At 43.4% G+C, this 27,971-nt stretch overlaps 1 protein-coding gene across 2 annotated transcripts in view; it reads left to right on the top strand.

Annotated features, from left to right (window-relative positions):
- The window catches only part of ADAM17 (ADAM metallopeptidase domain 17), a 36,865-nt gene extending 9,769 nt beyond the window's left edge, over nucleotides 1-27,096 (top strand). The window contains exons 2-19 of one of the 2 annotated variants that reach the window (XM_086631396.1): nucleotides 2,995-3,127; nucleotides 4,776-4,909; nucleotides 5,859-5,947; nucleotides 8,037-8,205; nucleotides 9,022-9,152; nucleotides 11,235-11,324; nucleotides 12,388-12,501; nucleotides 13,010-13,154; nucleotides 13,682-13,770; nucleotides 15,830-15,982; nucleotides 16,853-17,052; nucleotides 18,072-18,175; nucleotides 18,858-18,992; nucleotides 19,945-20,075; nucleotides 21,121-21,199; nucleotides 22,354-22,442; nucleotides 23,096-23,152; nucleotides 25,022-27,096. In XM_086631396.1, coding sequence (XP_086487522.1) covers nucleotides 2,995-3,127; nucleotides 4,776-4,909; nucleotides 5,859-5,947; nucleotides 8,037-8,205; nucleotides 9,022-9,152; nucleotides 11,235-11,324; nucleotides 12,388-12,501; nucleotides 13,010-13,154; nucleotides 13,682-13,770; nucleotides 15,830-15,982; nucleotides 16,853-17,052; nucleotides 18,072-18,175; nucleotides 18,858-18,992; nucleotides 19,945-20,075; nucleotides 21,121-21,199; nucleotides 22,354-22,442; nucleotides 23,096-23,152; nucleotides 25,022-25,372 — 2,393 coding nt within the window. In that variant the 3' untranslated portion in view covers nucleotides 25,373-27,096. Of the gene's footprint in view, nucleotides 1-2,994; nucleotides 3,128-4,775; nucleotides 4,910-5,858; nucleotides 5,948-8,036; nucleotides 8,206-9,021; nucleotides 9,153-11,234; nucleotides 11,325-12,387; nucleotides 12,502-13,009; nucleotides 13,155-13,681; nucleotides 13,771-15,829; nucleotides 15,983-16,852; nucleotides 17,053-18,071; nucleotides 18,176-18,857; nucleotides 18,993-19,944; nucleotides 20,076-21,120; nucleotides 21,200-22,353; nucleotides 22,443-23,095; nucleotides 23,153-25,021 lie in introns of those variants that run through there. The other variant, XM_086631397.1, reaches the window with a different exon arrangement.
- Nucleotides 27,097-27,971: the final 875 nt, after the last annotated feature.

The following is a 27,971-nucleotide window of genomic DNA, read 5'->3' as shown; positions in this document are numbered from 1 at the left end:
GAATAAAAAGTAGTCAAGTATATGCTTGCTGTGGCTCCCATCCACGGGCTGCTGTACAGTTGGACTCTGTACAGTTCTGTATTTTGTTTAAAATATTGACACTTCATCTTTTATTTTCAGTAAGCCATGACCTTGGATTCCTTTTTCACAGTATGAAAATTTTACAGAAAAATTTTGGGTTGGGTGTGTTACCAATATATTTTCTCCACAGCTGTCCGATACCTGAATTAGTTCACAGATTTATGTCTAGCAGCAGCGTGTCTTAAGTCTATACTTATGTTGCAAGTAAAACTAAAAGCAAACAAATTTAGGAGGGGTAAGAGGAAATATGAACAAGTGCATTCTTGTTTCAGGGTTACAGGAACTAGGAGTGTCCTGTGTTTCATTTGTTACTTTAACAGAATCATCTTACTCATCTTCATCAGCTCTGTAGGTCTTGTTCTTACTACCCTTCTGTGTCTCTGTGAGGCATTTCCAGAAGGGTGTTTGTGTGTTGAGGTGGAGCAGGACTTGTGAAGTTCTCCTTGCCTATTAAATAAAAAAACTCTGATTTCTTTAGCAGACTTCTTGGTTCTCTTGCCATGAAACTGAGGCATTTTGTCTAGCTGTAGTGGCAGCTACTTCTTGCTCTTTGGCATGACCTTCCCCTGGTTCTGGGCTGTGTGTTGCAGGCAGAGGTGGAAAGGGGCAAAAGGAGTAGTGTTTTGCAGCTGGGATTGTGCCTTTCGGGCAGACCTTGTGCTTGCCAAGTCCCTGTGTCAGTAAGTCCCCACCTCTCTTGCTTCATGGCCCACATACCACACGCTTCCTCTGCATCATGAACCAATGTTTGGTATCCCACATCTCAACATTTGCTTTAATTGAGGGTTCTGCTCTAGCTGAGTGCATTGAAAGAATCTCAGGTTTACTTAAAAGAATTTAGGACTAGACAGTGTAATGCGTTTTTGTTGTGGTGTTTTTGTTTGTTTTTTTTTCAGAATTAATTTTCCCTGTCTATCTCTACCCTCCTCCAAGGTGGTTCTGGATGAGGGCAGCTGTCAGACCATAAGTGATGAATTATAATGGGCTTTTTAAAGAAAAGGGATGTTTAGGGGAGTTCTGGGTATTTGCTTACTGTGTGGCTCTAGCGAACCAGCTCTGCAGCATGCACTGAGCTGACGATGAAGGCGCTGCCTGATGTGCAGCAACTGGGCACATAAGGAGGAAAAAAAACCCACAACATGAAGGAAGGTGGTGGAAACTTGCCTTTGCATATAACCCGAAACGCATGGTAATCGATTGCAGGTGCTCTCGACCTGTGGGTTGTAAACAGAAATCAGGAAATTGCAACTGCACTGCCCTTCCTGTGTTGCAAAACAGCAGGGAAGGGAGAAGCCTGGGAACCACTGCTTGTTGGCTTCCGTTGCACGAGAAGGCAGCTGTGTCACCTGTCCATCACTTCGCTAGTAGGTCTGGTGCGGGACCAAGAGGGCTGTGAGGGTCATTTTTGTTTCTTCAGCTCCCTCACTTCCAGTGTACCCAAGCAGATGGGTGCACGTACACTGGTGGTTAATTCTTCCCAACCACCCCCTCGCAAAAGAAAAGCGAGGTGCTTGCCTTGGCCAAAACAGTGCGTCTGTTCTTAAAGGCTTTCTTGGGTCTCAGAGGCATGTATTTGGGTATAAATGATGGTACTGAGTGTCAGGTTTACAAAACAAAAGAAAAAAAATCAGGAGCTGTACCAATGTAGATTTCAAAGCTGACACTCTTGGCTTGTTGCACAAGAACTAGTAAAACTCAGCTTCCTAGTGATGCTGCTCATTTAAAAGTCTGATAAAACACATGAGGTTATTTCCCTGGGTGATGTAAGCTAGTGATCAGGGGCTCTGAAGAAGTGGAAAGCCATCTTCATTAATAAAAATTCACTTTGGTAGCTGTCATATCTGGTTTAGAAGCACAACTGGAAATGGGGGGGGAAAAAGGGGGATTTTTTTATTATTAAAAATGACTGGATGAGCACATCTGCCTTTTGTAAAACACAACTGACACCTCATGTGGTGAAGTGAAAAGAGTCAGCACCTCTGGCCGAGAAAGAGGACAGTGATGTGGGAATAAGGGCCTCTGTTTAAGTCTGTAAACAGCAAATGAATCAATTGGCACTGGTGGAAGCAAAGGTGGTTGTCAGGTATCTTGCTGGGTGGTGGGTGCTTCTGATGAAGGAATGTCTTATAAAGCAGCAGGAGGCTTTATCGGCAAGAGTCAAACACTGTTGGCAGCTGGCATTGTGCACTTGTTAACGGTGGAAGCATCTGCAGAATATTGATCTGAATTTTTCATTTGTGTGCTGCTCCCCATAGGGTTTGGGCCCTCAGTCTCCCTCCTCTGAACAAGTTTTCATGTTCTGAGTAGGGAAATCAAAGGTGTTTTGTAGGGAAATCAAAGGTGTTTTGTGTGATGATAAGCTACTGAGCAAATGGGGTGCCTGGAGGTGCCTCATTAGTTACTTCTGATTGATTAAGCTATGTAGCCATCTGTTTTCTGGCTCCTGTCAGACAGAAAGGTAGTAAATGCAGTCCTAATCTGCAGTGAGTTTGGTAGAAGTTTCCTGGGATAAATTATTGTCTTCCTCAGAATCGGATGGGGAACAGCAGGTGAGGAGGAGAATGGTTCATTCCAGAGAAGTGGAGATATTCTCCCCTGTTTGGTTTCCAGGGAGCAAGCAGGAAGGGCTCTGCACAGCTGTGGCAGTAAAAGCAATGGCTTGGTTGCTCTAAAATTGGTGTAAGTGAGCTAAATTCTTTGTTTGCATCCCTCAAGTGGTAGTGTCTTGTCTCACACTATGATTTCTACTTGCCTACACAAAACACACCTTTACAGAAACGTACAATAGCTATCCTAAAATTAGAGCAAACTGTGATCTTGCTGTTGAAACAGGAGGCTCTGTTTTGCTGGTTTATGTGTGCATTTGTGAAAGAAAGAGTCTTAAAACTAAAACTTTCCTTGTTGTTCTTCCAGACACAGTTGAGTCCATGCTTTCAGACTACGACATCCTTTCGCAGTCTAGCATCCAGCAACACTCACTGAAGAAGAGGGACCTCCAGCCTGAGACGCACGTGGAGAGACTCTTAAGTTTTTCAGCCCTGCAAAGGTAATCAAATAATCTGCAGTGAAATAGTGTAATATTTTCCTTCAATTTGTGATAAATAATATGCAGTTCCAAACCCAGAAATAGTTATCTTGTTTTCTGTCATGACTGGCCAGTTCTTGTAAATTAGTGATCTGCACACTTATATGACTTCAGAGAGGCTCAGAGGAAACTGAAAAATAACTTGTCAAGCATTGGAACAGGCTGCCCAGGGAGGTGGTGGCATCACCATCCTTGGAGGTATTTAAAAGACATATAGACGTGGTGCTTAGGGACATAGTGGTTTAGTGGTGGGCTTGGTAGTGTTCGTTTACCAGTTGGACTTGATGATCTTCAAAGTCTCTTCCAACCTAAACAGTTCTATGATTCTAAGTTGAATTGCGTTGTATTGCTCTGTTTGATGAGGTGGCAGTGACTTTTTTTAAGATTTCTTTTGCTTCATTCTTAGCTTTAGTTTCGTGTAGATTAATTCCACTGATTGGATTGGATCCCGCTTACTACCTCATCTTGGCAACATAGTCATACGTCTGACCTGTCCTCTGGTTCTTGAAAATCTCTTTGTTCTTGAAAATCCCCTTCAGTTTGGGGACTGTGTGTGGTCTGTTGCCCGAGAGTTTTGTTTTGTTGGTTTTTTTTTTCATGGAGGTTTAATCCTCTTCCTACTGAGTGTATGCTTCCCATTCAATAAAACACTTCTTTTAATATCTTTTTCATTTTTACAAGATGGGAAATAGAAGCACAAGTGAAAGGGGAAGAAGTAGAAGAGAGCAAGCACAAAGGTTGTAGAGATGCTATTCTGTGTGTCAGAAAAGTGCCTGACATGTATCCGAGTGCTGAAATTGTGAATCTGAAATGGAGGAGCAGGGTGAGAATAATGCTTTGTATTAACAAGTGTAGGTTGGTCTTGTTCATCTGACATCTTTGTGCCTTCTCCATCTGTCACTTATAACTGCAAGTTGCTGTGAATATTTTTTAAATCTCTAAATGTTTGGAGGTGGGTAGCAAGTATAAAAGGTTAATGGGATCAAATGTCTGACTGTCCCTGTTCTGCACTGCCTCATGTACCCCGACTCTATGGTGAGGTTGCAATACTGCCAATGATAATTACAGAATAATTGCAGAGAGTCATACCAAAAATTTTTAACTCAAAGCCCACATAAATCAAGAGCCCATGGGACTCCTTCTAGAGAAGGTTTTCTGCTTACTTCTGGGATAGCCTTTAGTTTTTGTGACACTATGTCATAAGAGTCTGCAGAGTTCGGATTTCTGTTTATGGTCTTCTGACTGTATTTTTTTCAGAAAATAAGAACTTTAAGATAATTTAACTTAAAATAGATGGACACTTGGTCTGATTTTCTTTAAATAGTTACTGGTAACTGGTTTTGCTTGACTGCATATGGAGAAAGTGCATCATGAGCAAACTGTGACTGTTTTGGGGATTTGAGTTTATTTTTACTTTTTTTTTAATTAAACATCTTTAACAGTTTAAAAATGTCTACAGTTACGAATTACACAGTATATGTTTTTTGTAGCTTACTTGTCAGAGTTAATACTTTCTAACTTCTTTGGCACTCTCAGTAAAATGAAGACTGGATGTGTCTGTTGTGTGTATAATTTGCTTAAAAATAAATGGAAGTAAATTCTTTTACAGGCACTTTAAATTATACTTAACTGCAACTGCTGAACACTTTTCAGAAAAATTTCAAGCATTAATTTTGGATGGTGAAGGCAAAGAAAAGGAGTATCGTGTTCAATGGCAAGACTTTTTCACCGGACATGTCGTTGGTTAGTATGGACTAGAGTCTGTGTCAATGCTGAGAAAGCACAGCTTTGCATGAGTCTCTTGGCCAAAGTAAATGGTGTTTTGCCCTCATTTTCATCAGATATGGTTAGGATGAACAAGTAAACTTAATTCTCATGTGCTTTGAGTTTTCTGGTTTTGTTTTTGTGGGGTTTTTGTGGTAGGTTTGGGGTTTTGTTTTTTTTAGGTTTGGTGGGTGGTGGGGTTTTTTTGAGCTATTGTGCTGAGGTTCTAAGATAGGACTCTTCTGTTTAGTTTGGCAGAACACAAAGGTATAATTTACTCAAGCAGCAGCTTGTGATTTTATTTTTTTTTTTAAATGATGATGGTGGATTTAATTCCCACTGGAATGTGGAACTTCAGTGTTCCTTGTCCCAAAACACAAAGCCCAGGTAGGTAGTGGTGATGCAGTGTTGCCCAGCTTGTTAATTAAAAGACTTTAAGATGGTTCTTTGCAGACTGCTTTTCTGTAAAGAAAGGGTATCTTCCTCCACTTTAGTCCAACACTAGTGCTTCCACTGAGTTGTTTTGATTTTTACATTGCCTTTGTGCTGTGGTGAAAGTCTTTTCCACTGGAATGGAGGCCGACTCCATGAAACTGCTGTCTGATATTAGCAATACGCAAGCTGCTTTTGTTGGCAGAAATATTCTGTGTCCCATTACTAATCCCCACAGCCATCTCGACACCTTCTGCAAAATCATCAGTTAAATCTGAGTCTTGATGACTGTGACCATTGGGTAGTTAAGGTTAGGAGGGAGTGCTGGTTCATTTCCTTTTTTATTTAAACTGGACAGTATAGTGTTCTTCATGAACGGAGGAAGGTAATTTGGCTGGAAATCTAAAAACAGTTAAAAAACCCCGAAACAGTGTCTGTACAGGAGTGCGTGCAAATAGAGCTGAATTAATTTCTTTTTTCCTTGCTTATATTAAAGGAGAGCATAATTCCAAGGTTGTGGCACATATTGGGGATGAAGACTTTACAGTGAGAATCAGTACTGATGGAGAAGAATACAATATAGAGGTATGCTTCACTGCTGAAAACAATATTCAAACAATGATCTCTTTTCCCTGTGGGTGTTTCTAGTTAGTCACATTGACACCTCTGTAGCTCAAAATAGACTTGGTGGTGGTGGTTGTTTTGGGGTGAGTAGGGAGGAGGGGAAAGAAACGTGAAACCAATTTGACTTTCGCAAGTGTTGAGTTTTATTAGTGAGTGACCTTCTCTGACATTTGCATGTTTTAGATACGTCAGGGAGAAGGTATGTTTTAAACAGGAAAGGGTTTTAGAAACAGGAATGGTATAACCTTAGTAATTAGTGGTGATCATGTCCTCTAGAATAACAAACTGTGCGGCCTTCTGAGCAGAGTTGGAGTCTGTTGAGCTTTCTAAAATTTTGGCTTTGTTACATCTTGGAATTTTTCCCATTCTTAGAGCTTTATTTGAAAATCTGGTATTTTTCCCTGCTCCCTTGTTTCTGTTTTTCACCATTTTCATTGCTTGTTTTATTTTAAACTATTGATTTAAAAAAAATATTCAACAAATATGTAATTAGAGACTATCCTAATGAGTTGTTCAGTGCAGTATATTCCCAGACACAAGCTGTATTAGAATGACTGAATAACAGTAATTGTGGCTGAGTGTTATATGGGTATTGTAATTGTCTTCAAACCCCAGGATATGCAGAATTATGGATGAACCTGGGAAATCCAGTCATGTTAAAGTATGAAAATGTGATTGGAATACCCAAACCGCTGTGCTGGTGTTTTGCATTAAGAGCATATAGTAGCCATTTGATTGTGGCGTAAAGCATTTCTGTGTTTGTGGTCCAGAGTAACGTAAGTACATCTCAGTTCCCCATGCAGCCAACTCCCTTGCTCCTCCTTGGCTGTTTCTGTATAGCTAAATAAAGGCAGGCAATGGCTTGAAGACTCCAACTTTCCCACACTGCCTGTCTGTTACCATCCCAGGGTCAGCTTTGGCCCCTAACTAGCCCTGGATGAGATGATGCCCATGTGCAGTCAGAGGTGATGCGTGCCAGAGACTGTTCCCAAAAGGCAGCACAGACACAGCCAGTCTGCTGTTGCCTTCCTTTGTTTTCATGATCCTCCTGCACTGTTTGGAAAGGTTGAAGACGTTCATAAAACCCCTGGTGCCCTCGTGCTTGCCCTAGGATGCAAAACATGTGCCCTCAGTTTTGCATTGTAGACACATGGTTGCAGGGCCAGCACAGCCTTTGCATTTCAGGACCTTTTTGCTGTGAATTGAAAGCACAGTATGGTAAATAATAGTTGTCTGAAGCTGAAAGGCCACTGCCTAAGGGCCAGAGGAGGCCTAGACCCAAGTGTTCTGCAGTGTGGACACGGATGGTCTGTACTTCTTGGCCTTACCCAAAAAACAGACCTTGGCCGTGTTGTATTTGGTAGTGTTGCTGTAGCTGTTACATGCAGATAATAATAGGGATGTGTCGGTAAAGAAAAAAGATGGTCAGTATGCATCTGCTGTGGGAATTCTTGTCTTACGCTGTGATTTCATGGTTTTCTTGTTTTCTTTGGTTTTGGAGAAATTTTCATGCTTAAGTGACTTGGATAGCTATTGACGGTTAAAGAGCCTGCCTTCTGCTGTGAAGACTGCGTCCTGCTGTACACTTAGATATTCTCTGTTATCTGCCAGCTCCTGTGCTTCTGGTCAGTGCCTTCGTTAGCGTAGTCTAAGCATCTCCTCCCTGCCAGTGTGGTCTCCATACTGTTACGGAGGGAGCAGAGAAGCCTGAAATGCCTCCTCAGCTTGCTTATATTCTGGAGGGAAAGGAAAATTCTCTCTTCTACAGCCTTACCAGGTGGCTGCTGCTGCTCTGTTGAGATGATCTTAGATTGTTTGAATGCCTGTGTAGCGTAAGACATGAATTCTGTTGGCTTTCTTGGGGCTGTTGTTTTATCAGTAGACGTTGCTGTGGGTGAAATTATCGTGATCCAATGTATTAGTTTGTATGTACACATAGAGCTGTGATGATTTGATGGTACATACATGTAATTTTTTACTTATATGGACTTAGTCTTTACATTCGCTGTGCTCCTAACTAATTTCATTTCTGTTCTTCTTGTGCTGCCAGCCACTGTGGAGATTTGTAGATAATGTGCAAGATGAAAGACTGCTGGTCTACAGATCTGAAGATATTAAAGATTTCTCACGATTGCAGTCCCCCAAAGTGTGTGGTTATTTAAAGCTGAACGAAGAAGAACTGTTGCCAAAAGGGCTGGAAGATAGGGAGCAAAATGAAGGTGAGTGTCTGTGCCTGGGAGAGCAGGACCTTTGAAACGAATGCTTGAATTCTGGCTGCGTAGGCAAGTAAGGTCGGAACCTAGGCAATCATCTGTATTGTGGCTTCTAGTTTAACTACTCACTCTTCAAAGTCGTTAGTGTGGGGAAGCGATATTCCTCTTCATGCCTGCTCCCCATCCAAAAAAAACCCCAACAACTGAAGAAAGGAAGAAACTGTTACTAGGGGCATATTTCTTTCTGGCTTGTTGAAAAGATGTTTTGCCCTGCTAAAGTATAGGCTGAGGAGAAGAAGCTGTTTCATCAGGCCTAAGTAGTGTTTGTTGTGATAGCTGGCAGCAGTGTAGGCAAACATTAAAACAACTTCTGTGTGCTGTGCAGCAGGACCTGTTGGGCCTTGGTGGTCGTTCCAAGAGTGTATCTTGAGCTGTGATGGATTTTGAGAGTTTTGGGTCCCTTTGTCCTCAGCTGTGCAGCAGAGATGGGGATAATGACTAGGAACAGGAGGAGGAGAGGTGTTAAGGCTGAGATGATGACCATAAAAGCTCTGTGGGTAAATCTGTTGAATAGCTCAATTTCACTACTGTACATTCTTTTCCTTACAACGAGTTTAAGGACTGTTATGAAGACAAAATTTAAGAGTAATTATTTAGAAAGAAACAACAACTAAACAAAAAGACAAATGCAAAACCAAACATCCCCCGTTTTCCCCAAAAACCCACCCAAACTTGTGTTCATGTCTTAGATATGGATAATAGATGCAGCAGTGACTATTTTATTTAGTGTTTATTTAGTTGTATTTAAAATGTTCACGTTAGCAAGCATCCATCGGAAGAAAAGAGCTATTCCAGAGAACTCCAAAAACACGTGCAAGATGTTGGTAGTGGCAGATCATCGTTTTTTCAAGTATATGGGCCGTGGGGAAGAGAGTACTACTATAAACTATTTGGTAAGTAAATATACTGTTACAATTTGCTGGAGTAAATGGAGGAAGAAAATAGTGATTCAGTAGTTAAAACAACATACAGCTTATGTCTCCCCTTCCTTCTTCCCTCAGCTTGATGTGCTGAGCATGACGTCGTATGGCATGGAATATCCCTTTGGTCAGTTGGGGTCAGCTGTCCCAGCTGTGTCCCCTCCCAACTCCTTGTGCCCCCCCAGCCTGCTGGCTGGTGGGGTGGGGTGAGAAGCAGAAAAGGCCTTGGCTCTGTGTCAGCACTGCTCAGCAGTAACAACAACATCCCTGTGTTATCAACACTGTTTCCAGCACAAATCCAAACCATAGCCCTGAACTAGGTACTATGAAGAAAATTAACTCTATCCCAGCCAAAACCAGGATAACTGCTTTTCTACAACATATGTGGAAAACATACAACATAGAACATGATGGTTGTGTGTGCATTTTACCTGGAAAAGAGCTAAATCATGCTTTAAAATATTTTCTATTGGTGATACTCTAGTTAAATAGTCTTCAAGTTTCATTTATAAACAAGTCCCTTCGCTTCACATGCTTCTTGTGGCTATGCTATTTTGTGCTTAAGAAATTTGTTTTTCCAGTTGGAGCTTTAGAATCTCCTTGGTTCTGAATTCCACTGCAAGTGATCTAAGCATCTTTAAAGTGCGAGCACGTTTAAAGCTTATATGAGAAGCAAAAGCAACTTGTATAGGGTTGGGGTTTTTCAAAATTTTCCAGGATTCTCTGTCCAGAACAAAATTGAAGCAGGTGTGGTAAACAATTCGTTTGGTTGTACATGGGTGTTGTGGGTAAACTCCCGCAGGCAGCTCAGCTCCACCCAGCCACTCGCTCACTTCTCCCTGGTGAGGTGGGGGAGAGAATTAGAAGGGTAAAGGTAAGACAGCTTGTGGGTTGAGATAAAAAGAGTTTAATAGGTAAAGCAAAAGTTGTGCGCACAAGCAAAGCAAAATAAGGAAATAATTCACTGCTGCCTGTCAGCAGGCAAGCGTTCAGCCATCCTCAGGAAAACAGGACTCCATCACTTATACTGGTTACCAGGTAACACAGCCAAAACCTGTACAATGGTGTTGTCTACCTGACAAGTTTTTGTGAAATACAACTCCTGCCCACTGCCTTTCAGCAGAAGTGGAGAGTATGGGTTTGGGGATTCAAGAGAAAACCAAATGAAACTACTTTTGGAGGCCTGTTGTTTGTCAAGAGTCTCTTTCGGAGCCTGGGTCTTTGAAATGCTAATCACTCTGTTCCATCTTTGCTGGCTTTTTGACCTTTCTGTCCCCAGAAATGTTTACATTCCCCAGGTAATGGAGCCTCAATTCATGTATTTGCAGAGATGCTGTTATCTCAGCATCTGACATATGACTCTTCCAGGCTAACCTACTTCTGTGTTTCCTGGGTAGATGTATGCTGTAAACAACACAGTGATTGGAAAACTAAAGCATGAACTGTTAGTGAGTGGCTCTGAATGTCAGCTTCTCCTTCTGAGCAAGTTTGATGGTTTATGTTTAGTAGAAGGTGGTTTTTAAGGAGAACAACTTGAAAAGGGAGATATTGATAGTGAGCACTGAAGAGAAACTTTCTGGAATCTTATCCCTGAAGCATAATGTGGAAAATAACAGGGTTTTGGCTGGGAGATGGAAACAGGCCTCAGGGTTCAGTTAAACTAGTTAAGTATGGTGCTAAAACAAAGCAGTAAAAACAACTTTCTCCTCTGCCATTCCCCTCAAAGAAACCTGGAAAACTAGGGTATGAACAAAATGTTTCCCAAGATTTCTTGTTCTTAATGTTATTGCTCTTCCACTACACAAATGAAAGTGATAAATGGAAAAGTTTGTATTGCTTTTTATGATGGAAAATTTTCAGGGATATTTGCTAATGCTCTCTGGATCTGAGTGCTGTTGGGTTTGGATCAGAGAGTATGTCTGTTATGTTATATGAGGTTCAATTTTATTTTGAAGTGAGTGTTTCTTAATAAGTATGTTTCAGCTTCCCTGAGTGTCTTGAACTTTATTACATGAAAGCTCAGGACTAAATAACTTGTTTTTCTTCTCTACGTAGATTGAATTGATAGACAGAGTAGATGACATCTACCGAAATACTTCCTGGGACAATGGAGCCTTCAATGGGTACGGCATACAGATAGAGCAGGTATTCACTGAGCTATGCAAAGGGTTTCTAATTTAAAGGGGAAGAACATATTTTGGATATCAGGGTTTCTGATTATTTTATCTGGATTAGAGCTAAAATAATCAAATCCTACATTATTGACTCCAGCCAGGAGCACTCTGAAATAGCACCCATTTTCAGTTCCTCGCAGCTTTGAGACAAGAGTTTTCAGGGAGAATCTTTTCCTATTTAATCTCAATTCAAAGGTGCTTTTTTTTTTTGCCCCCTGAGTATAAGCCATCCTTGTTTCTGTCAGACGTACTCTTATTCATGTATTTAATGTTTGTGTCTATGGGTAGTGCTTAGCTTACAAAGCCTGAGTGGGCCTCAAACACAGATTAAAAAACACTAATCCTGCCTGAAGAGCTTTAATGACTCCCCTTAGACATCATGATGTTATGATAACCTAGAGGCTGGTATAGGGTGGACACAGGGGATGTAGTAACTTCAGTTTATATGTTGGCACCTGAAAGCGCACAGAAATCTGGAAAAAGGCATTAAAAAGAAGAGGAATACATTGGCTCTGAGTGCTGAAAGAGCTGTGATGTGAAACGGGAAGTCGTGGTACAAGCTAGCTGCCCCTTTGCTGGGAAGCGGTTTGCAGGAACAAGGAAGGGAGAGTTAATTGGGCAGGGAGGGGGAAAGAACACGATGCACTAATTCCAGGTTACTGGGATAGTAGCAATCCTTTAAAATATGTTTTGGTTAGCTAGAACTCTGAAATGGTTTGGGGCTATTTGCACTAGATGTAAATCCTGGTTGAATTTGGGTGGGTTTTTTTGATAGAGTAACATGCATCTCCAAGCAGAATGTTACATTGAAAATTGTTGATGTTGCTCTATAAAATGACTGGTGTAGTTACTTATGATGTAGTCGATGTATCTTAAGTAGCAGAGGCTGAAAAGTTAACATTGGAAGCATGCTGAGTCTGAATTTTTCTCCTTGCAGATCTATTGAGACGTTTAAGATTACATTGAAAGCTTTTCTGTAGCTATAAAACTGACCAAAATTCCTCTACATTGTTGTTACCCTTTTTGAAATGTAGATTATCATCCACAATGAGCCAAATCACGTAAAACCTGGAGAAAAGCATTACAATATGGCAAAAAGTTACCCAGATGATAAGAAAGACGCCTGGGATGTGAAAATGCTGCTAGAGGTAGGTTGTAATCCTTGAAAAATTGTGCCCCTTACTGAGAAGTACTCATACTTCTCTACTTCCTTCACATGATGTGTAGATGTTGTGCACAGTCAAACTAGCTGATGTGCCCTGTAGCCCATAGTAAAGGGCTCTATTGCATAATTAGAGAGCACACACCAATTAGACAACTTAATATGTGGCCTGAGTCAGAAAGGCAGTCCTGATATGTCTGGCCCTGAGACGGGCTGCCTTGTGACCTTCATCAGATTATTGTACTTGGTTTTCCCCTCTGTGAAAAGGTGAAATGAATAGACAAGTTATGTAAATGAATGCGTACAATGTACTTGGGTATTCATGTAATTTTCTGCAGCTCCATAGGACAGCTAACAGCTACTTCTTTCTGACTTAACCAGATCTAGAAGGTGCCTGTCTGGCTCGTTAGATAAATGTTCTTATCTGTAGACTTCTAATATGCACTGTGAAGTGTCTTACAAAGATTTGACCTTTTTTTTTTTTTTCTTTAAAGCAATTTAGCTTTGATATTGCTGAGAAGGCAGCTCACGTGTGCCTTGCTCATCTCTTCACATATCAAGATTTTGACATGGGAACACTTGGATTGGCTTATGTTGGCTCTCCCAGAGCTAACAGCCATGGTGGCATTTGTCCTAAAGGCAAGGATTCCTTTTTTTTCCTCTCCATTGCGGGGTGAAAGCTAGTTTTTGTTATTTGTGTTTAATCCTCTTATCCAACTTTGACAAAAGTATATGATGTGTTATTTCTGTAGACTCTAGTGGTTGATTTTCAGATAGAATAGATGACCATTTTCTTGGCTAGAGCTAGAAAAAAGGGAGGGAAGGATAAAAGTCACTAAGCTATCTGGTGTGAACAAGCTGACTAGACCAAACCCAAGACCAAGGGCTGCTTTGTGTGGGTGCATCTTGCAGCAGTTCTGGAATGGCAGATGCCGTTGTCTTGGAAATTTCTTATATTTTCCCCTTTACTGCAATACATGAGCTGTTTGTCCTGTGCTTGAAAGATTCCCCACTCCAAAAATTGGCAAGAGGCAGAGTCTCACTGGTGAGCTCATGAGAACAATAAAGCTGTTCATATCCCCAAACAAGTCTCTCTCCCCTAAAAAAGCCTGAAACCCAAGTAAAATGTTTCGCAGTTTTGATTTGTTTCTTTCTCGTTTCTATAGCTTATTATAGTCAAATTGCAAAGAAGGACATCTATCTGAACAGTGGCTTAACCAGCACCAAGAACTATGGGAAGACCATCCTCACAAAGGTAGGAAAATATTCTCCTCTGCAGAGCATGAACGTTCGGTGTACGTGTGTCTGTGTTGGTGATGTGTGCCATGGGATTGTGACAAGCTTCCATGCTGTCTTAGAAACAAGCTACTGGCTTTCTGATTGAGTCAGATCCCTGGAGACAAGGATGTAGGTCTCCAAACCAAAATCATAGTTTTTGGGGAGTCGGGACTGGCTGGAATTGAAGATTGAGTTCTCTGGGGAGCAGTAATGAGGAAACATAGCTAGTGTCTAATAGGATCTGTAGTTATTAAAATATCAACAGGATTTTGATATCCAAAGATGAATTTAAATGTGTTTTGCATTAAAATAAACCCCCAAAAAACCAAAAACAAACCTCAACAGATTAAGCAAATATTATAAAGTAGACTTACAATAAAAATAAAATGAGTCTGCTCACTCAAAATAAGAAAAACTGATGTGTTTGCTATTATGTACATCTGCAGCTTGCAGATGGACGATTGTGTACTCTTGGTCTGTTCCATTTGCAAGGTAAAGCAGAGAAAGTAGTGCAGGCAAAGTAGGTGGTTTAGTTTGGACCTTTTAATGACATTTCTCTACTGATTTTTGTGTGTGTGTCTTGAATAAGTAGAGCAGAGAACGGTATAATAGGCAGGATTTATTACTGCTAATACTAAGCTTAATGTAAATTGATGTTGTGTGGATTTTTTTTTCGTACTTGCTGAGATAGTAAATGCATAAAGGCCTGAATATGAGCTTTGTCTCACTTGTAAAGATAGAGCGGTGCCTGTGTTTGCATCTACTAAATCTTTGCAGTTGGGCATATTTCTCTTTTGCTGACTTCTCAGCTGTGCTTTTCTGTAGCCTCATTATAAAGGGAATTCATAATTGATGTGTGGGCTAAAACTTGACACAGATGCCGTCAAGAAGCTAGAAAAAAAGACAGTGAAGCTTTGTGTGAGAGGGATGTTGACAAAGAGCTCTAGCCGTTGCCATGCTATTTGCATTTGTTGTTCAATCTCCTCGCTGGAGTTCTGCCTTGGATTACAAAGGAAATTAAGTTTGCCGTCTTCTCAGTGGCAGTCACAAAACTTGGGATGAGGCAGCGGGAGCATTATGGATTGGTTTCACAGGGAGTGTGTCGCACGTTGTCCACTTGGGTTTTGAAAGACAAAAAAAATCTGCTTAAAACCCTTTCCCAAATTAAACACGATGAAGCACAGGAGTGATCTCTGGGCAGTTCTTCTGTCTCTGGCTCTCGCGTTACCTGTGCCTACCCAGGGTGCTGGTGCTGCTCGTTGCAGCGCTTGGTCCTTCCTGTGCCTGCACAGCAGCAGAAATGACGGTTAGCTCGTCCAGCTTGCTTCTCTCTCTCAGGAACGGCTCGGTTCCTTGTGGTTAACTTTTATTTCTGTGCTAGTTTTATTTGTGGTTGCCACCTCGTGAGCTTGACACCATCTGCTGATCAAGGCGCTGCAGGGAGGCTGCAGTGAGGCGGAGCCGGTTTGAGATCCTCAGCAGAGGGAGTCCTGTCTTGCATAAACGATGTTGGAAAACCATCCCTGCTGGGCCACGTTTGTAGATGTCTTTCTTAGTAATCGTGCAGTAGAAGAGCTTATTCAGCACTCCTAATGTCATCATCCATTTAGAAGAAGTAATTCTAATGGCAAGATATGTTAAACAAGAGATTGACTAATCGTAGTAGCTGGTGTTTCCTTGGATTGTTTTTTGTTTCAACTTTTTATGCCTTCCAGCTATGTGAAAGCAAATTTTTGTATTTTAGGTATCTGCATTGCATTGAAAACAAGATTGAATCAATATTCTAGGACAGCATTTTGCCTTTAACAGTGGTTTAGTATTCAAACCGAGTCCTGGAACTTGCCTTTGGAAATGGACCATAATTTTACTTGCCTTCAATTCCTCATTTTAAAGAAAAAAAAAAAAGTTCATGGGGAAATTCCTCTCCATCTCAGTGTATCTTAGAATTACTGGTGGCCTGGAAGTAGCTGAGATCTTCTGTCTTTTCCTGCTCAGACTAATTTTTTTCAGCATTGCTTTTTTCGTGTTCAAAAAAGGAGGCTGACCTGGTTACGACGCATGAACTTGGACATAACTTTGGAGCAGAGCATGATCCTGATAGTCTGCCAGAATGTGCCCCCACTGAAGACCAGGGAGGGAAATACGTTATGTATCCAATTGCTGTCAGTGGAGATCATGAAAACAACAAGGTATGGTTGCACGGTTTTGCTTCCATGTACAAGTTTCTGCTGTGGTCAATGACCCTTGGCATGGAAAGTCTATTTAGTTAATGATTCCTGTAGCTTAAAACTGTCAGCAATGTAGTGGCGTAGCCATAAGAAGAAAACATACTTACGTGCTCTTGGGTTCTCTGCAAGATAAACTCATCTTTGGATTCTGAGTTTCACTGAAGTTCATAGCACATGCTTTTTTAATTTGTTGTTTGTAATGAGCTGTGGCCGCATGCTTCTAAAAGCAAGCCATCAGCAAGAGTCAAATAGAGGACCTTCAGTACCAAACAGCCTTTAGGTGGTCCATAGCTAGTCTTGTTGGAGAGACAAGACTTGTGTGCCGGACGCCACAGCCGTGGTGTTTGCCAGTCTCAGAAGCTCGCACTGGCAGCGCAGACTTGGCGTTGTGCCTGTTCTGCAGATGAGGAGCCAAGATTATCAAGGGAAAGATTAATCTGCAGTCTAGTCTGACTTGTTGTGGCTCACGCTGTGACTTGCTGCTGAGGCGCAGTGCAGACTCTCCCTGTTGCTACAACTTTGCAGCCTTTCCTGGGGATGGTTGCTAGTGGTCCTGAAGCCATGGGAGAGCTGGAGTTGGCTCTGGGACCCTGAGCCAGACTGCGTGTGGGGGTCCCTGCATTGTAATGTAGCAAGGTCCTTTATGGAGCCAACCGTTACTTTCCCATCTTAAAATTTTTCCAAGGTATCAAACTGACAGTATAGAGGGAATAACTGCTTTTTGAAACACCTGAATTTGGAGGCATAAGGAGGCTGAGACTGTCTTACATGCTGCTTGTTGACAGAAAGGTACGCTCCTCAGTGCTGCTCTTTCCCTTCGTGACTCTCTAGATGTTCTCAAGCTGCAGCAAAAAATCCATCCATAGGACCATAGAGATCAAGGCCCAGGAGTGCTTCAAAGAGCGCAACAACAAAGTGTGTGGAAACTCCAGGGTGGATGAAGGGGAGGAATGTGATCCTGGCCTCTTGTACCAACAGGCTGATCCCTGCTGCTCCGCAGACTGTAAACTGAAAGATGGTGCCAAATGCAGGTAAGGGGAGATAGGCTGCAACTTCTCTTAGCGGGCAGAGAACGATGGGCTGGGCTGAAAGCTCCCAAAGCCACCTGCAGTGTCACAGGCCTGTTTCCTGGCTTTAAGGCTGAACGTGGGAGCTGAAGAAAATAAAGGATGTCAGGAAAGGCTGCTGTGTGTGTGCACTGTTGGCATACGTAGATTTTTTTTTTTATAGCATTCTCCTACTTTTTCTGAGAAGCGCCGAGAGCTGCGGGCTTGAAGGCGACTGTTGTTGTTATATTTAAGAGCAAAATCAGGCATTCAAAAATTAATATTAAAAATTTCCTGTGCAAACTTCCTGTGCAAATACAATTTTTGCTTGTATTGCAAGGTGGCTTTAAAATGGCATCACATACTGGTGTTTTCAAGGCTGTTGCAAAACATGCTTGAGCAGATGATGCAGTGACTGCGCTGAATGAGTCTTCTTTCTGTTGGTCTTGCTCTTTGGAGTGTTCGTGACCCTCTTGCAATGCGGTGTCCAATCTGGTTCCTCAGAGTTCAGCTCTGCACCACCTAACAGTGGAGGGGTCGTGCAACTCACGAATTCCCTCAACTTTAATGACTCTGTGTGTGCTAAGGACCTTCTTGCTCTGGATACAGAACAAAGAGAGCACAGAATAAAGAGTAGTAAACCTTCAGGATGCACAGGGCAAAAACGTGTGGGGAAGAAAACAGTGGAAGATCTTGTTCGAAGTTGTATGGCAAGTGACAAGAGGATCCAGGTGCCTTGAATAAATATGAGGATCCCTGTGTTTTCTCTCCGTGTGTTGTACTTTCTACATGCTTTTACATTCGGTGAATGAAGAGTGAGTGGATATGTGGAAAGGTGGTCATGGGAGGGGGCAGAGAGGGCAAGCATTTTGAATCAGTGAGTCAATCTCCAAGAAGTAGCTTTCCCCTCTCTAACCATCTTTTTCCCTGGCTTTGTCATGCTCTTACTTATTTTTAAAAAAAAATGCTTAATATTTCTTCCTTTCATTTTGATCTTTCCACAGTGATCGGAACAGTCCCTGCTGTAAAGGCTGCCAGTTTGAAAGTGCACAGAAGAAATGCCAAGAAGCCATAAATGCCACTTGTAAAGGAGAGTCTTTTTGCACTGGTAGGAGGTGGTTCTGTCCACTTTATGTCAGCTAGCCGAGTGCTCCAGGCTCAGTGTCCTGTTCAATCCGCTTTCAAACTAGTGCCCTTTATTCATCCGGTACATGTAATTTTAGAGACCAATTAAGCATCACGAAATTGCCCTATAATGAGTTTCTTTGTAGTTCACGAGTCACGTGGTGATTTACTGTCCAGAAGAGCAAGAAAAATTTTGATTGTTGTTTCTTTTTCCCCACTTTTTCTTTCTTAAAAAAAAAAAAAGTAAAACAGGGTGTGTCACTGGGAAGGGACAGGAATGAGCTGAATCTTGTCAGAGAAAGGATGAAATTACTGCAACTCTGCATCACTTCACCACTTGTTTAATTCCTCCTCGTAATTTTTCCTGGAGGCAAGGAGTCATGTCAGAGCTGCTGTGGCTTTGCTGATGGTGCCTCCAGGGTCTGCTACCTGCTGCTTGGTTGCCAAAATGCCACAGTGCCCAAGTTGTTGAAAGCCTCCAGAGCTTCTGCTGCCTCTCAGAGGAGCTGGCAGGCAGCCTGCAGATGAAAACCAAGAACAAACTATTTGGGTTCCTGCTGGGATGAGTCTGGATTTCCTTTATTGCCCTTTTTTCTTCTGCACACTCAAGTGCTCTGCCCTTTATTCTAACACAGTCTTCCCACTCTGTTGACTCCCATCTGTAGGGAACAGCAGTGAGTGCCCCCCTCCAGGGAACGCTCCAGATGACACAGTCTGTGTGGACATGGGGAAGTGCAAGGATGGGGAGTGTGTCCCTTTCTGCGAGAGGGAGAAGAACCTACGATCGTGTGCATGCAACGGTGGGTGATGCGGGACTGCACTGAAGTGCATGCTTCGGCTCTGCTCCTCAGAGTGCTGGTCTCACTGTAGAGTGGCCTGTTGGAGGCCAGAGTCTCTGGTTTCTGAAAAAGTTTTAAACTGATGTTTTTTCAGGGCTAGTGTTTTCTGTTTGGAAAATGACTGTCAGTTTCCTCTGGTGGTCTGGGTTTGAAAACATTAAGGTGAGACTTAGGCTGGCACTCCAGTGAAAGGAGAGGGCACTTTCCCACCATCTACCTCCTCTGCCACAGGCAGGCGGGAGGAGAAGTTTTGACTGTTCTCTAATTGTAAAGAGATCCCAACCAACCTTTGGTTCAGGCATCTGGCAGAGGAGTGGTGGCCTCCAACAAGTGGTTAAAAAAAAGACTTCAAAGCACCTTGAGAGAACATAGGATCCCTGAGTCCAGTCTCTTGCTACTGGAAACCTGCCTGTCATACTTCTGTCAGTAAGCTTTACTGTTTGCTTGCTCTCCCTCTCAGCTCTTAAATCTGGTAAAGCAGCTGGGAGCAGGAGGAAAGCTTCACAGGGACAGTGCAGGGAAGTGCTGTGAGCCCCACTGTTTGAGATGCAGGACATAGCCAAGGAGAAGGCTGCCTAAAGGGCCTAAGTCCAAGAAATATTTAAATCTGTGTCTTGGATGTGTTTGCAACCTCTTCAGCTGTCTGTTGATTCCTGCAGTGTTGGGATATCAGCTTGGAGAGCTTGGTCCCACTGTGTCCTGTAACAGGGTGCACAGGGCATCTGGTCGAGTTTCATGCTTGGTCATCAGAGTGTCCAAGATTGGGTGACTTGCACAGTTCTGCCTTCCCTGTGGGGAAACTGGGCAGGGACACAGTCAGCCAGGGCACATTGTGGGGTTATGCATCTGCATAGTTATGGGTTGCGGGTGACTCTTGGTGCTGCCCAGGAATGAGTTTGTTACTGTATTACAGAAACGGATAATTCCTGCAAGGTGTGCTGCCGGGACGAGCAGGATAGGTGCGTACCGTACGTCGATGCTAACGACCAGTTCCTGTTCCTGCGCAAGGGGAAGCCTTGCACCGTGGGCTTCTGCGATACAAATGTAAGTTTTCCCAGATGTCAATGCACTGCGTGCTCTGCTTCTGTGGCCGGGCCTTCGAGTCCTCTGTGAGGAGGACTGTGCCGGTACAGTGAAGCCGAAGCTTGATGTGCTGCTGAGCAGGGTGATACTGTGTAGGTACCTCTCCGTGGGGTAAATACTACCGGGTGTCTGATGCTGCAGATGGAAGTTAGTTCTGCAGAGACCTGTGCAAGGTGAAGCTGTTACCTTCTGCTGTTGCTTGTTGCCCATTTTGCTGCTCCCCACAGCTCACCAGCCGGCAGTTTGTGCAAAGGAGGCGAATGAGTGCTGCTGCAAGCTCAGCTAGGTTTGCAGGGCCTGCTATTTCAGCTGTTCACGTTATCCCAATCAATTTTAACTGAAATAATTCAGGTCAGGTAGCAATCATGTGAAAATCTAGTTGGCAGTATCTGAAGGGGACAGTGAGCCCATGGCAGAGACACTGGTGGGTTGTGGGCGCTCAGTGACTGTTTCCGTGGTACAGCTGCACAGTCAGTCACGTCACCTGCAGACTCTAATGGTCGAATGGGTGCTGGTAGAAGTGAATTTGGGAGGGTGTGCCCCAGCCCTTCCACTGACAGAACTCAAAAGACTGATGATCTGCTGTCTTAAACCAGCACTGCCAGATCTGGGAGTGAGTCTGTCTGTAACTTTGGGGTGCTGAGAGCTGCAGCCTTCTCCGTGACTAGTGGGAACTGAGCCTTCTGGTGCTTAAACCTCTCCAGAAACTTCGGTTTTATATCCTAACATGGGGTGAGAGTGGGATGGTTTTTGCATGTTTCAAACATTAAAACTTCGTCTGTTTCAGACAGCAATGAAATTGAAATTTTTTTGCCAAAAATAAAGGCAGTAAAAATGGTCTGCTGCTGCTGGGCGTGAGTGTAGACCTGTATTCAGAATGTGAGTCAAGGGCTGCGTGTCTCTAGTTTTCAGTTCATTACCACCTTTGGGTCTTCTTCCCTCTCCAAGAGGCAATAGTTAACATTTAGAGTAAGATTATTTTGTAAATAAGTGTTTACTTTTGCAGGGTAAATGCGAGAAGCAAGTACAGGATGTGATTGAACGATTTTGGGATTTCATAGACCAACTCAGCATCAATACTTTTGGTAAGATATGTTACCATATCCTTTGGGGTTTTTCAGTTCATGACACAAAGCCTCGAAGGGAGTTAGCTGGCTGGTTTTATTCACCTGTATGCAGGGGTAGCTAGTAGCTGCTTCTGATAAATGTATAAATATATTTTTGCCTAAAGTTTGACAATACTGATCTTGACTTTTAAAGCTGAAAGGATGGGGGATCGTTTTGCATTTTTCCACTGCATTATTTTCTAGGCATCTTCCAAGCTTGTAAAGGAGACAGTAGCTCCTTGTCTGGATACCAAGAAGTAGGTCAATTAGAAAAAAGGCAGTATTTTTGGAGTTCACCTAGATTTGGTGTAGTTTAAAGTGGGCCTCTCAGTGGGATTTAAGTGTCAACTGACTGAGAAAGGAAAACTTCATTTCTTTCTTATTTAAGAAAATCACTGAGGTCAGGCATCTAAAGCTGTGTGCCTGTACTGAGTCACTGCCCAGCAGCTGTGAGTGGGCCTCCTTGGTCGTGATGCCCACGGTGCGATCCAAGCAGGTAGCCCTCTGGCACAACCCCCGCCCCAGTCTCACTCTGTTACTGGAACCGTACAAAACTGTGAATAAGCTGGTGCCGTGTAATGATGGGATAACTCCACACGCTCATGGTAATGCTGGGCCTACACAGTGTAATTATCTGGGTTTGAGGCTTTCAGTCTTTAGTTCTAGGGTCAAAAAATTGTTTCTTAGGTAATTGTTAAGGCTATTTAGCCTGATCAGGTAGAGGCAATTTGTATATCTTTGATGTTCAGATATTTTGTTTGTAGAGGTGGGTAGTTGCCACTTGACTGTAAAATCAGAATTTGGTAAGAGACTCGCACTGTGCCTTGTATAATGGAGAGAGGCAGCTTGGCTAACTCAGTGTAGCCTGTTCCCAGTCAACTCATATTAAATGTTGCGGCCTGTCAGCCTTTCTTATCAGAGAATAAGAGGAAAAAAGCCTGTTATTGTTAACATATGGGATACAGTTTTCTAAAACTGTATAATTTCTTTTATCTTTGCCTAGTCCTGTAGCCCGTACTTCTCTAAGCAGTTCTGTGGCTTGCCTTGCATGAGCAGTGGCTGCAGAGCGGGGATAGATGTGTATGTTCATGTGACAGTATTCGGTAGGTAATACATTTGAACTGACTTCACAGGGAAGTTCCTAGCGGATAATATAGTGGGCTCTGTGCTTGTCTTCTCCTTGCTTTTTTGGATTCCTCTCAGCATCCTTGTGCATTGTGTGGTGAGTAAGCTGTTTTGGAGATGACCGCTGTTTGAGCTGTAAGAGAACACCCTTCATGTATGAAACGGCAGATGTGTGTAGGAGCAGGTGATGGGAAGCTTTTAGAGAACCCTGGGGGGTGGAATCCAGCCTATGTAAGACTTACTGCTCCTTCAATAGGCAAAACTCCTGCTAAACTCTGCCAGGCTCTGGAATACCCATGACTATTCCCTGGAACCCTTCCCGTTCTTTCCTAGGCCGGTTTTCTGCCTCTGCCTCCTGAGTTCTACCCAAGTATAATTTTGGTAACTTCCATTAGAGTCAAAGTTTTCTAAATCCCTGCTAAGAAATAAGATACCCATATCTTGTGGGGAGACCTAGAGCGGGAAGTGGTCTTGGTTGAGCTTGGGTGGATGGATAAAGAGAGAGCAAGCTTATGGCAACTGAGAGCATTGGCACGTGGTGTGATGCTGACAGCAGCGTGGGCTTAGAGCTGCAGGTTGCTGCAGCCACAGGCACTCCTGGGATGGATGGGAAGTAGGGGAAGGGAAAAGAGCCCCATGCCCTGCTGTGTCCCTACACGGAAAGGGGAACAGGGACCTTGGAATTGGGTAACTAACTTTCTTACTCTGTGTGTGTATGTTTTGGTTTACTTTTGTTTGTTTTTCCAATAGGACAAGAAATTGGACAAGCAGTACGAGGAGAACACAAAGTCCCTGTTTTGCCCCAGTGTAAGTTGCTGTTCGTATATGGATTGGCAGGAAGGCATCTGATGTGTGTTAGCAAATCCGAACCCAAGGTGTGAGCAGAGCATTTATCAGAGAAGTGGGAAGAAGAAGAGTAAATCAGTTTGAGGGGAAACCTGTGTTTTCTTGAAGAAGCCTCTGTTTGATGTGTCAAGGACTGCAGCTTGGTGGGGTCTGATTCTTCCTTCCTGTAAGAGCTGTGCCTTGACCTTGTTGACACAGTGGCTCTCTTGCGGCAGCTGCAGCTCCCGGGGCAGGAAGCCGCTCTGCTCTGCAGAGCACCGCTTCGCCCAGCAGGCGCCCGTGTCCGGGGTCCCCTTGGCACGGAGTCATTCGGCAGCTTCAACTACAGACTGCTTGTTCCCAGCCAAGTGGTGTCAACGAAGCACAAGGCTCAGCAGGGCAGTGCTGCAGAGAAACCTTTGCAGAATGGTTGTTTGCAGGAGTTGGCTTCTAGTTGCTAGATGTGCTGAAGCCTTGCGGTTGCTTATGGGAGAGCTGGCCTCAGGGTGCAGGGTCCCGTCGGTGACACTTCTCACCTTGGAGATACTGAGTTGAGAGAGGAGAAGAGCAAGAAAGTGCCTAGATAAATTTTAATTACAGTCCAGTACAGGGCATCTTCTGACATAGATTTTTGGGTATCCTGTCCGGTGCTTTGACGGCCCAATTTTTACTACTAACTGAAACATTCAGTGAAGGAAGTGGCGTTTTGTAACGAGAGGCAGGGAACAAAAGCCTGGCAGAGCTCCTGCAGAGCCACGGCAAGGAGGCATACTGGGGTCGAAGACTGCTGAGGCAGGTTGCCTCTGTCATCTGCTCTGATGTAACTGAAGCTGATCTTAGTTTGAGTCCCCCATAGCTGGTCTTGAATGCTGTAAGAAAAGTCACTTTAGAGCTCTATACATGAACTCAGTCAAGAAAATCCCAGAAGGAGGTGCAGCAACAGAGCTTGGGTATAGTTAATGGGCTCCTTGCACCAGCAACAGCTTTAACAAACAAATGTTGTGTCTTTTGGATCTGCTGAGGTTTGAGCGGTTGGGAAATGCAGTTACTGGTACCAGGTAAAGATCCCATCCTGCCCGCTAATAGCATTTACCAAGTTCGTGGGGATTTTTTTATGCAGAAATCTCTGGATGTTTTCCAAGCCATGCTCAAATAGAAGCAGAAATCAATGGGATTTAACTTAATCTGGGTTGCAGAATTTGGATGTGATCACAGTGGTCCCTCCAGTCTTTGACCCTTCGTTCAGTGCAGATTCTTGCACATGAAAGAGGGAACTCTTCAGGCTGGAAGAGCAGAATAAGCTGCACCTTTGACTGTTTCCCTTAACTGAGCTCTGAGAGTTATCGGGCTCGACCCTGCGTTTCCAGACGCAGGTTTTGCCAAAGTAGCACTGGGCCCAAGGGAAGGTGGGGCTGAGCTCTGCCCCAGTGAGGCTGTCACCTGTGGTGCTCTGTATGGAGAAGGAGCAAGTGGAGATAAAAAGGCCTTTCTGCCTTTAGTGCTTAGCACAGCTGGATTTCTTGACCAGTAGAACAAATTACTTCTGTTGGACGTTCCCTTGCTCCTACGTAAGTATGAATCCACTGTGAAATTCAAAATCTTAACTCCTTCTCCTCCACAGTGCAGCGAGTTCAGCCTGGCCAGCACAGAGTAACCTGTGGTGGCACAAGGGCAGTCAGCACAAACGTGCTGGGAGTGGAGAGGAGGACGCAGTAGCCTTTAAACTGTCCGAATAGGAGCGCAGGTGCTCCTCAGAAGGTTGCCCCTTTCCTTTGAAAAGGGTACAAAAACTGAACCCTGGCCTAGATCCTGATTGCTTTTCCCAGTGACGTGGCTGCTTGTGTCTTGCAGAACGTGGAGATGCTCAGCAGCCTGGACTCTGCCTCCGTTCGAATCATCAAGCCCTTCCCCGCGGCGCAGTCGACAAGCCGGCACCAGCCGCTGCAGCCCATCACGGCCGTGCCCCCCGTCGCTGCCGCACCGAAACAGGACCACCAAAGAATGGACACTATTCAGGAGGACCCAAGCACTGACTCTCACATTGACGAGGACGGGTTTGAGAAGGACCCTTTCCCAAATAGCAGCTCGGCTGCCAAATCTTTTGAGGACTTGACAGACCATCCTGTCATTCGGAGTGAGAAAGCTTCGTCCTTCAAACTGCAGCGCCAGAATCGGGTGGACAGCAAAGAAACAGAGTGCTAGTGTCGTGCTGCCTTCTAAACGTGTGACTTGTGTCTGCAAAATAAGTTCATTTGGATCTAAAACCATTTCATTTATATAAATATAAATATATGTATATATATTTTTGTGAGGGAGTGGGAGAAATAAGGAAGTGACCTACTGCAGATGCTGGTCATGTGTATGACCTTCCTTAAATTACATTTATTAGAGCATTATATCTTTTAAAAAGGAAAATCCAAACTAAAACTAGCTTGTTTTTGAAGCTTTTTGGATTTGTTTTTCTATTTCCATGACCTTTAACATTTCCTTCAACCTGTGGTGCAAAACCAAATATCCTGCTGGATATTGGATTGTGTATATCAGCCTTTTTTATAATTTAAAATTTTGTAGTCTGACAGCACTGATAGACAAAATTAAGGGGCTTTTAACAACGAAATGAAAACACTGCAGTGTGTTCCATACAGAGTAGATCATTTGGCAATTTAAGGTACCTGTAGGCAGAAGCCTAAACAGATGCCTTGAGAACAAAGTGACAGTAATGAAATGGATAAAAATAGAGTCTCGCAGTATTACACGAAGATGCATCATTGGAATCAAGAAGCTTAAGATGCACAGCTTCTAAAGATATAAAAATAAAAGGATCACCCAGAAGCCATGAAACCTCGTACGATGCATGAAGATGCTCCTCTAGCACGAAACTGTTCTGCCTCTCACGGTGAGGTCGTCTTGTCTTTGTCATTGTCGTTGCAGAGAAGGGCTTTTGTTGGGAGTTTCCCACTCTGCACTAAGACGCTGGTGTGTTGCAGGTGTCCGGTAGGAGAAGGAAGCGTAAGCGGAGAAATCACTTACATGGATGAGGACCATTTTAACCAGCTGTTTATGGCAGTTGTTTCAGCGCAGAAATGTTTCTCCGCATGTTGTTTTGAAATAGGTAACACTATTGTTGAGACGTTGGAAGAGCTGAGCCTCAGTTCGCAGGATCTGTGTGGCCTTTGGAAGCTCCTACTGCATAAATAAATGGGGGGGACGGGACACGGGACACAGACACATTGACTCCATGGCAGGGGGGCATTTGTTTAAAAAGAATTGTGAATTTAACAAAGGTTTATTTCTCTGTTGATTAAACTTACAGGGCAAGTATAAGGAGGAGAATTCATGAATTGAAATTCCCACACAGGTAGGACAATGTGATGTCAAAAGCTGGTAATCTCATGGTGTCCTCTAATTTGAGACACCTGGAGACTGGTGAGGGAGCTGGGAATGGCACGTGAGCGTTGTTTTAGCTTAGTAACAGAGGGACGGGCACAGTGGCGTCGCAGAGCAACTGTCACGACAATAAAGCGGCATCTTCATTCCACATGTTTTCTCCCTGTTGATAAAACTGACATAAAACATCACCACCAGCAGAACCATTTTAACTGTTACATGCCCGTGCTCAGCCACAGGGGAAGCGCTGCTGTGGAAAGCCTTTGTGTTTGTAAATGTCAGGGAAAGGAACCAAACCTGTGCCCAAAGGATGGCAGGGGCACCCCCCTGTCCTCCCTGCCCAAGGATACTTGTTACACTAATACTTGAACGTGTGCCTTACGGTATTCCTGTCTGACTAGCTATTGTGTTTTATGTACCGGTTTTGGACTTTGTTTGGGGTTTTTTTTTGTTTGGGTTTACTTTTTTGGAGTCAGTGCAAAGTACGTGTGTGAGGAGTTAATTTAATTCCCAATAAAATAAAAGCTTTTTATATTAAAAAAAAAAAATCAGTTAAACGAGAGCTGTTTCTGTGCAGTCCTTTTAGAAAAGATCTAAATTCTTTATTTTAATTATTTATTATTTTAATTATTTTATTTATTTATTTATTTTTAAATTCTTAATTCAAGCCACACTTGAGCCAGTTATTTCTAACTGCTCCCCTCTGAAACTCAGCTGCTCCGGAAGCCAGACCATGAGCATCTGCAGTGCAGCTCTGCACCCCAAGGGGCTCTCCTGCTTCCGACTGTGGATGGAGTTGGTCTCACTGTGGGTCCTGTGGATGACGGTCAGCTCTTGACCATGAAATTCCTCAAATGTGCTCAAATGCCTTTTGCAGGTAGCGAATGTGCAAGAATGTGTTCTCACTGTTAAGGTCATTACTTCCCAGATGAAAAGCAGGCAGTGGCACGTGCTTGGGAGCATGAAAATGGGTTTGGAGTAGGCCTTGAAAGTCACAGGATCCATCCTCCAATCTGAGCTGTATGCCAGAAACTGTGAAAGCGGTACTGGCACGGTTTGTTCAGCACTTCTAATGTGGGAAGATCCACAGCTTCCACAGGGAGCCCATTCTGCTGTTTAGCCAGTTGTTACTGTAAGCACTTACTACAGAAAGGACAGTCTAGTTTAATATTCATAAATATTTATAAATCAAACCAGCTTCTGGTCTAGCTCCAGGCACATGAAAAATAACTACTTGTGCTCCAGTTTGTAACACTATCACATAGTAGATGACAGGTCTTGGCCAACTCATTGTAGTCATTAATTAATGAGGCAAAGGCAGCCCCGTGGTGCTGACACCGCAGGACATCTTGATGTTCTCTCATCCATCTGTCTCACCCAGTGCACAATAAATACATCGCTATTGGCCTCGTCT

Source organism: Tauraco erythrolophus, chromosome 2 (genome assembly GCF_009769465.1).
Source record: "Tauraco erythrolophus isolate bTauEry1 chromosome 2, bTauEry1.pri, whole genome shotgun sequence".
In the NCBI taxonomy this organism is placed as follows: domain Eukaryota; kingdom Metazoa; phylum Chordata; class Aves; order Musophagiformes; family Musophagidae; genus Tauraco; species Tauraco erythrolophus.
This window is presented reverse-complemented; position numbering and strand designations above follow the sequence as displayed.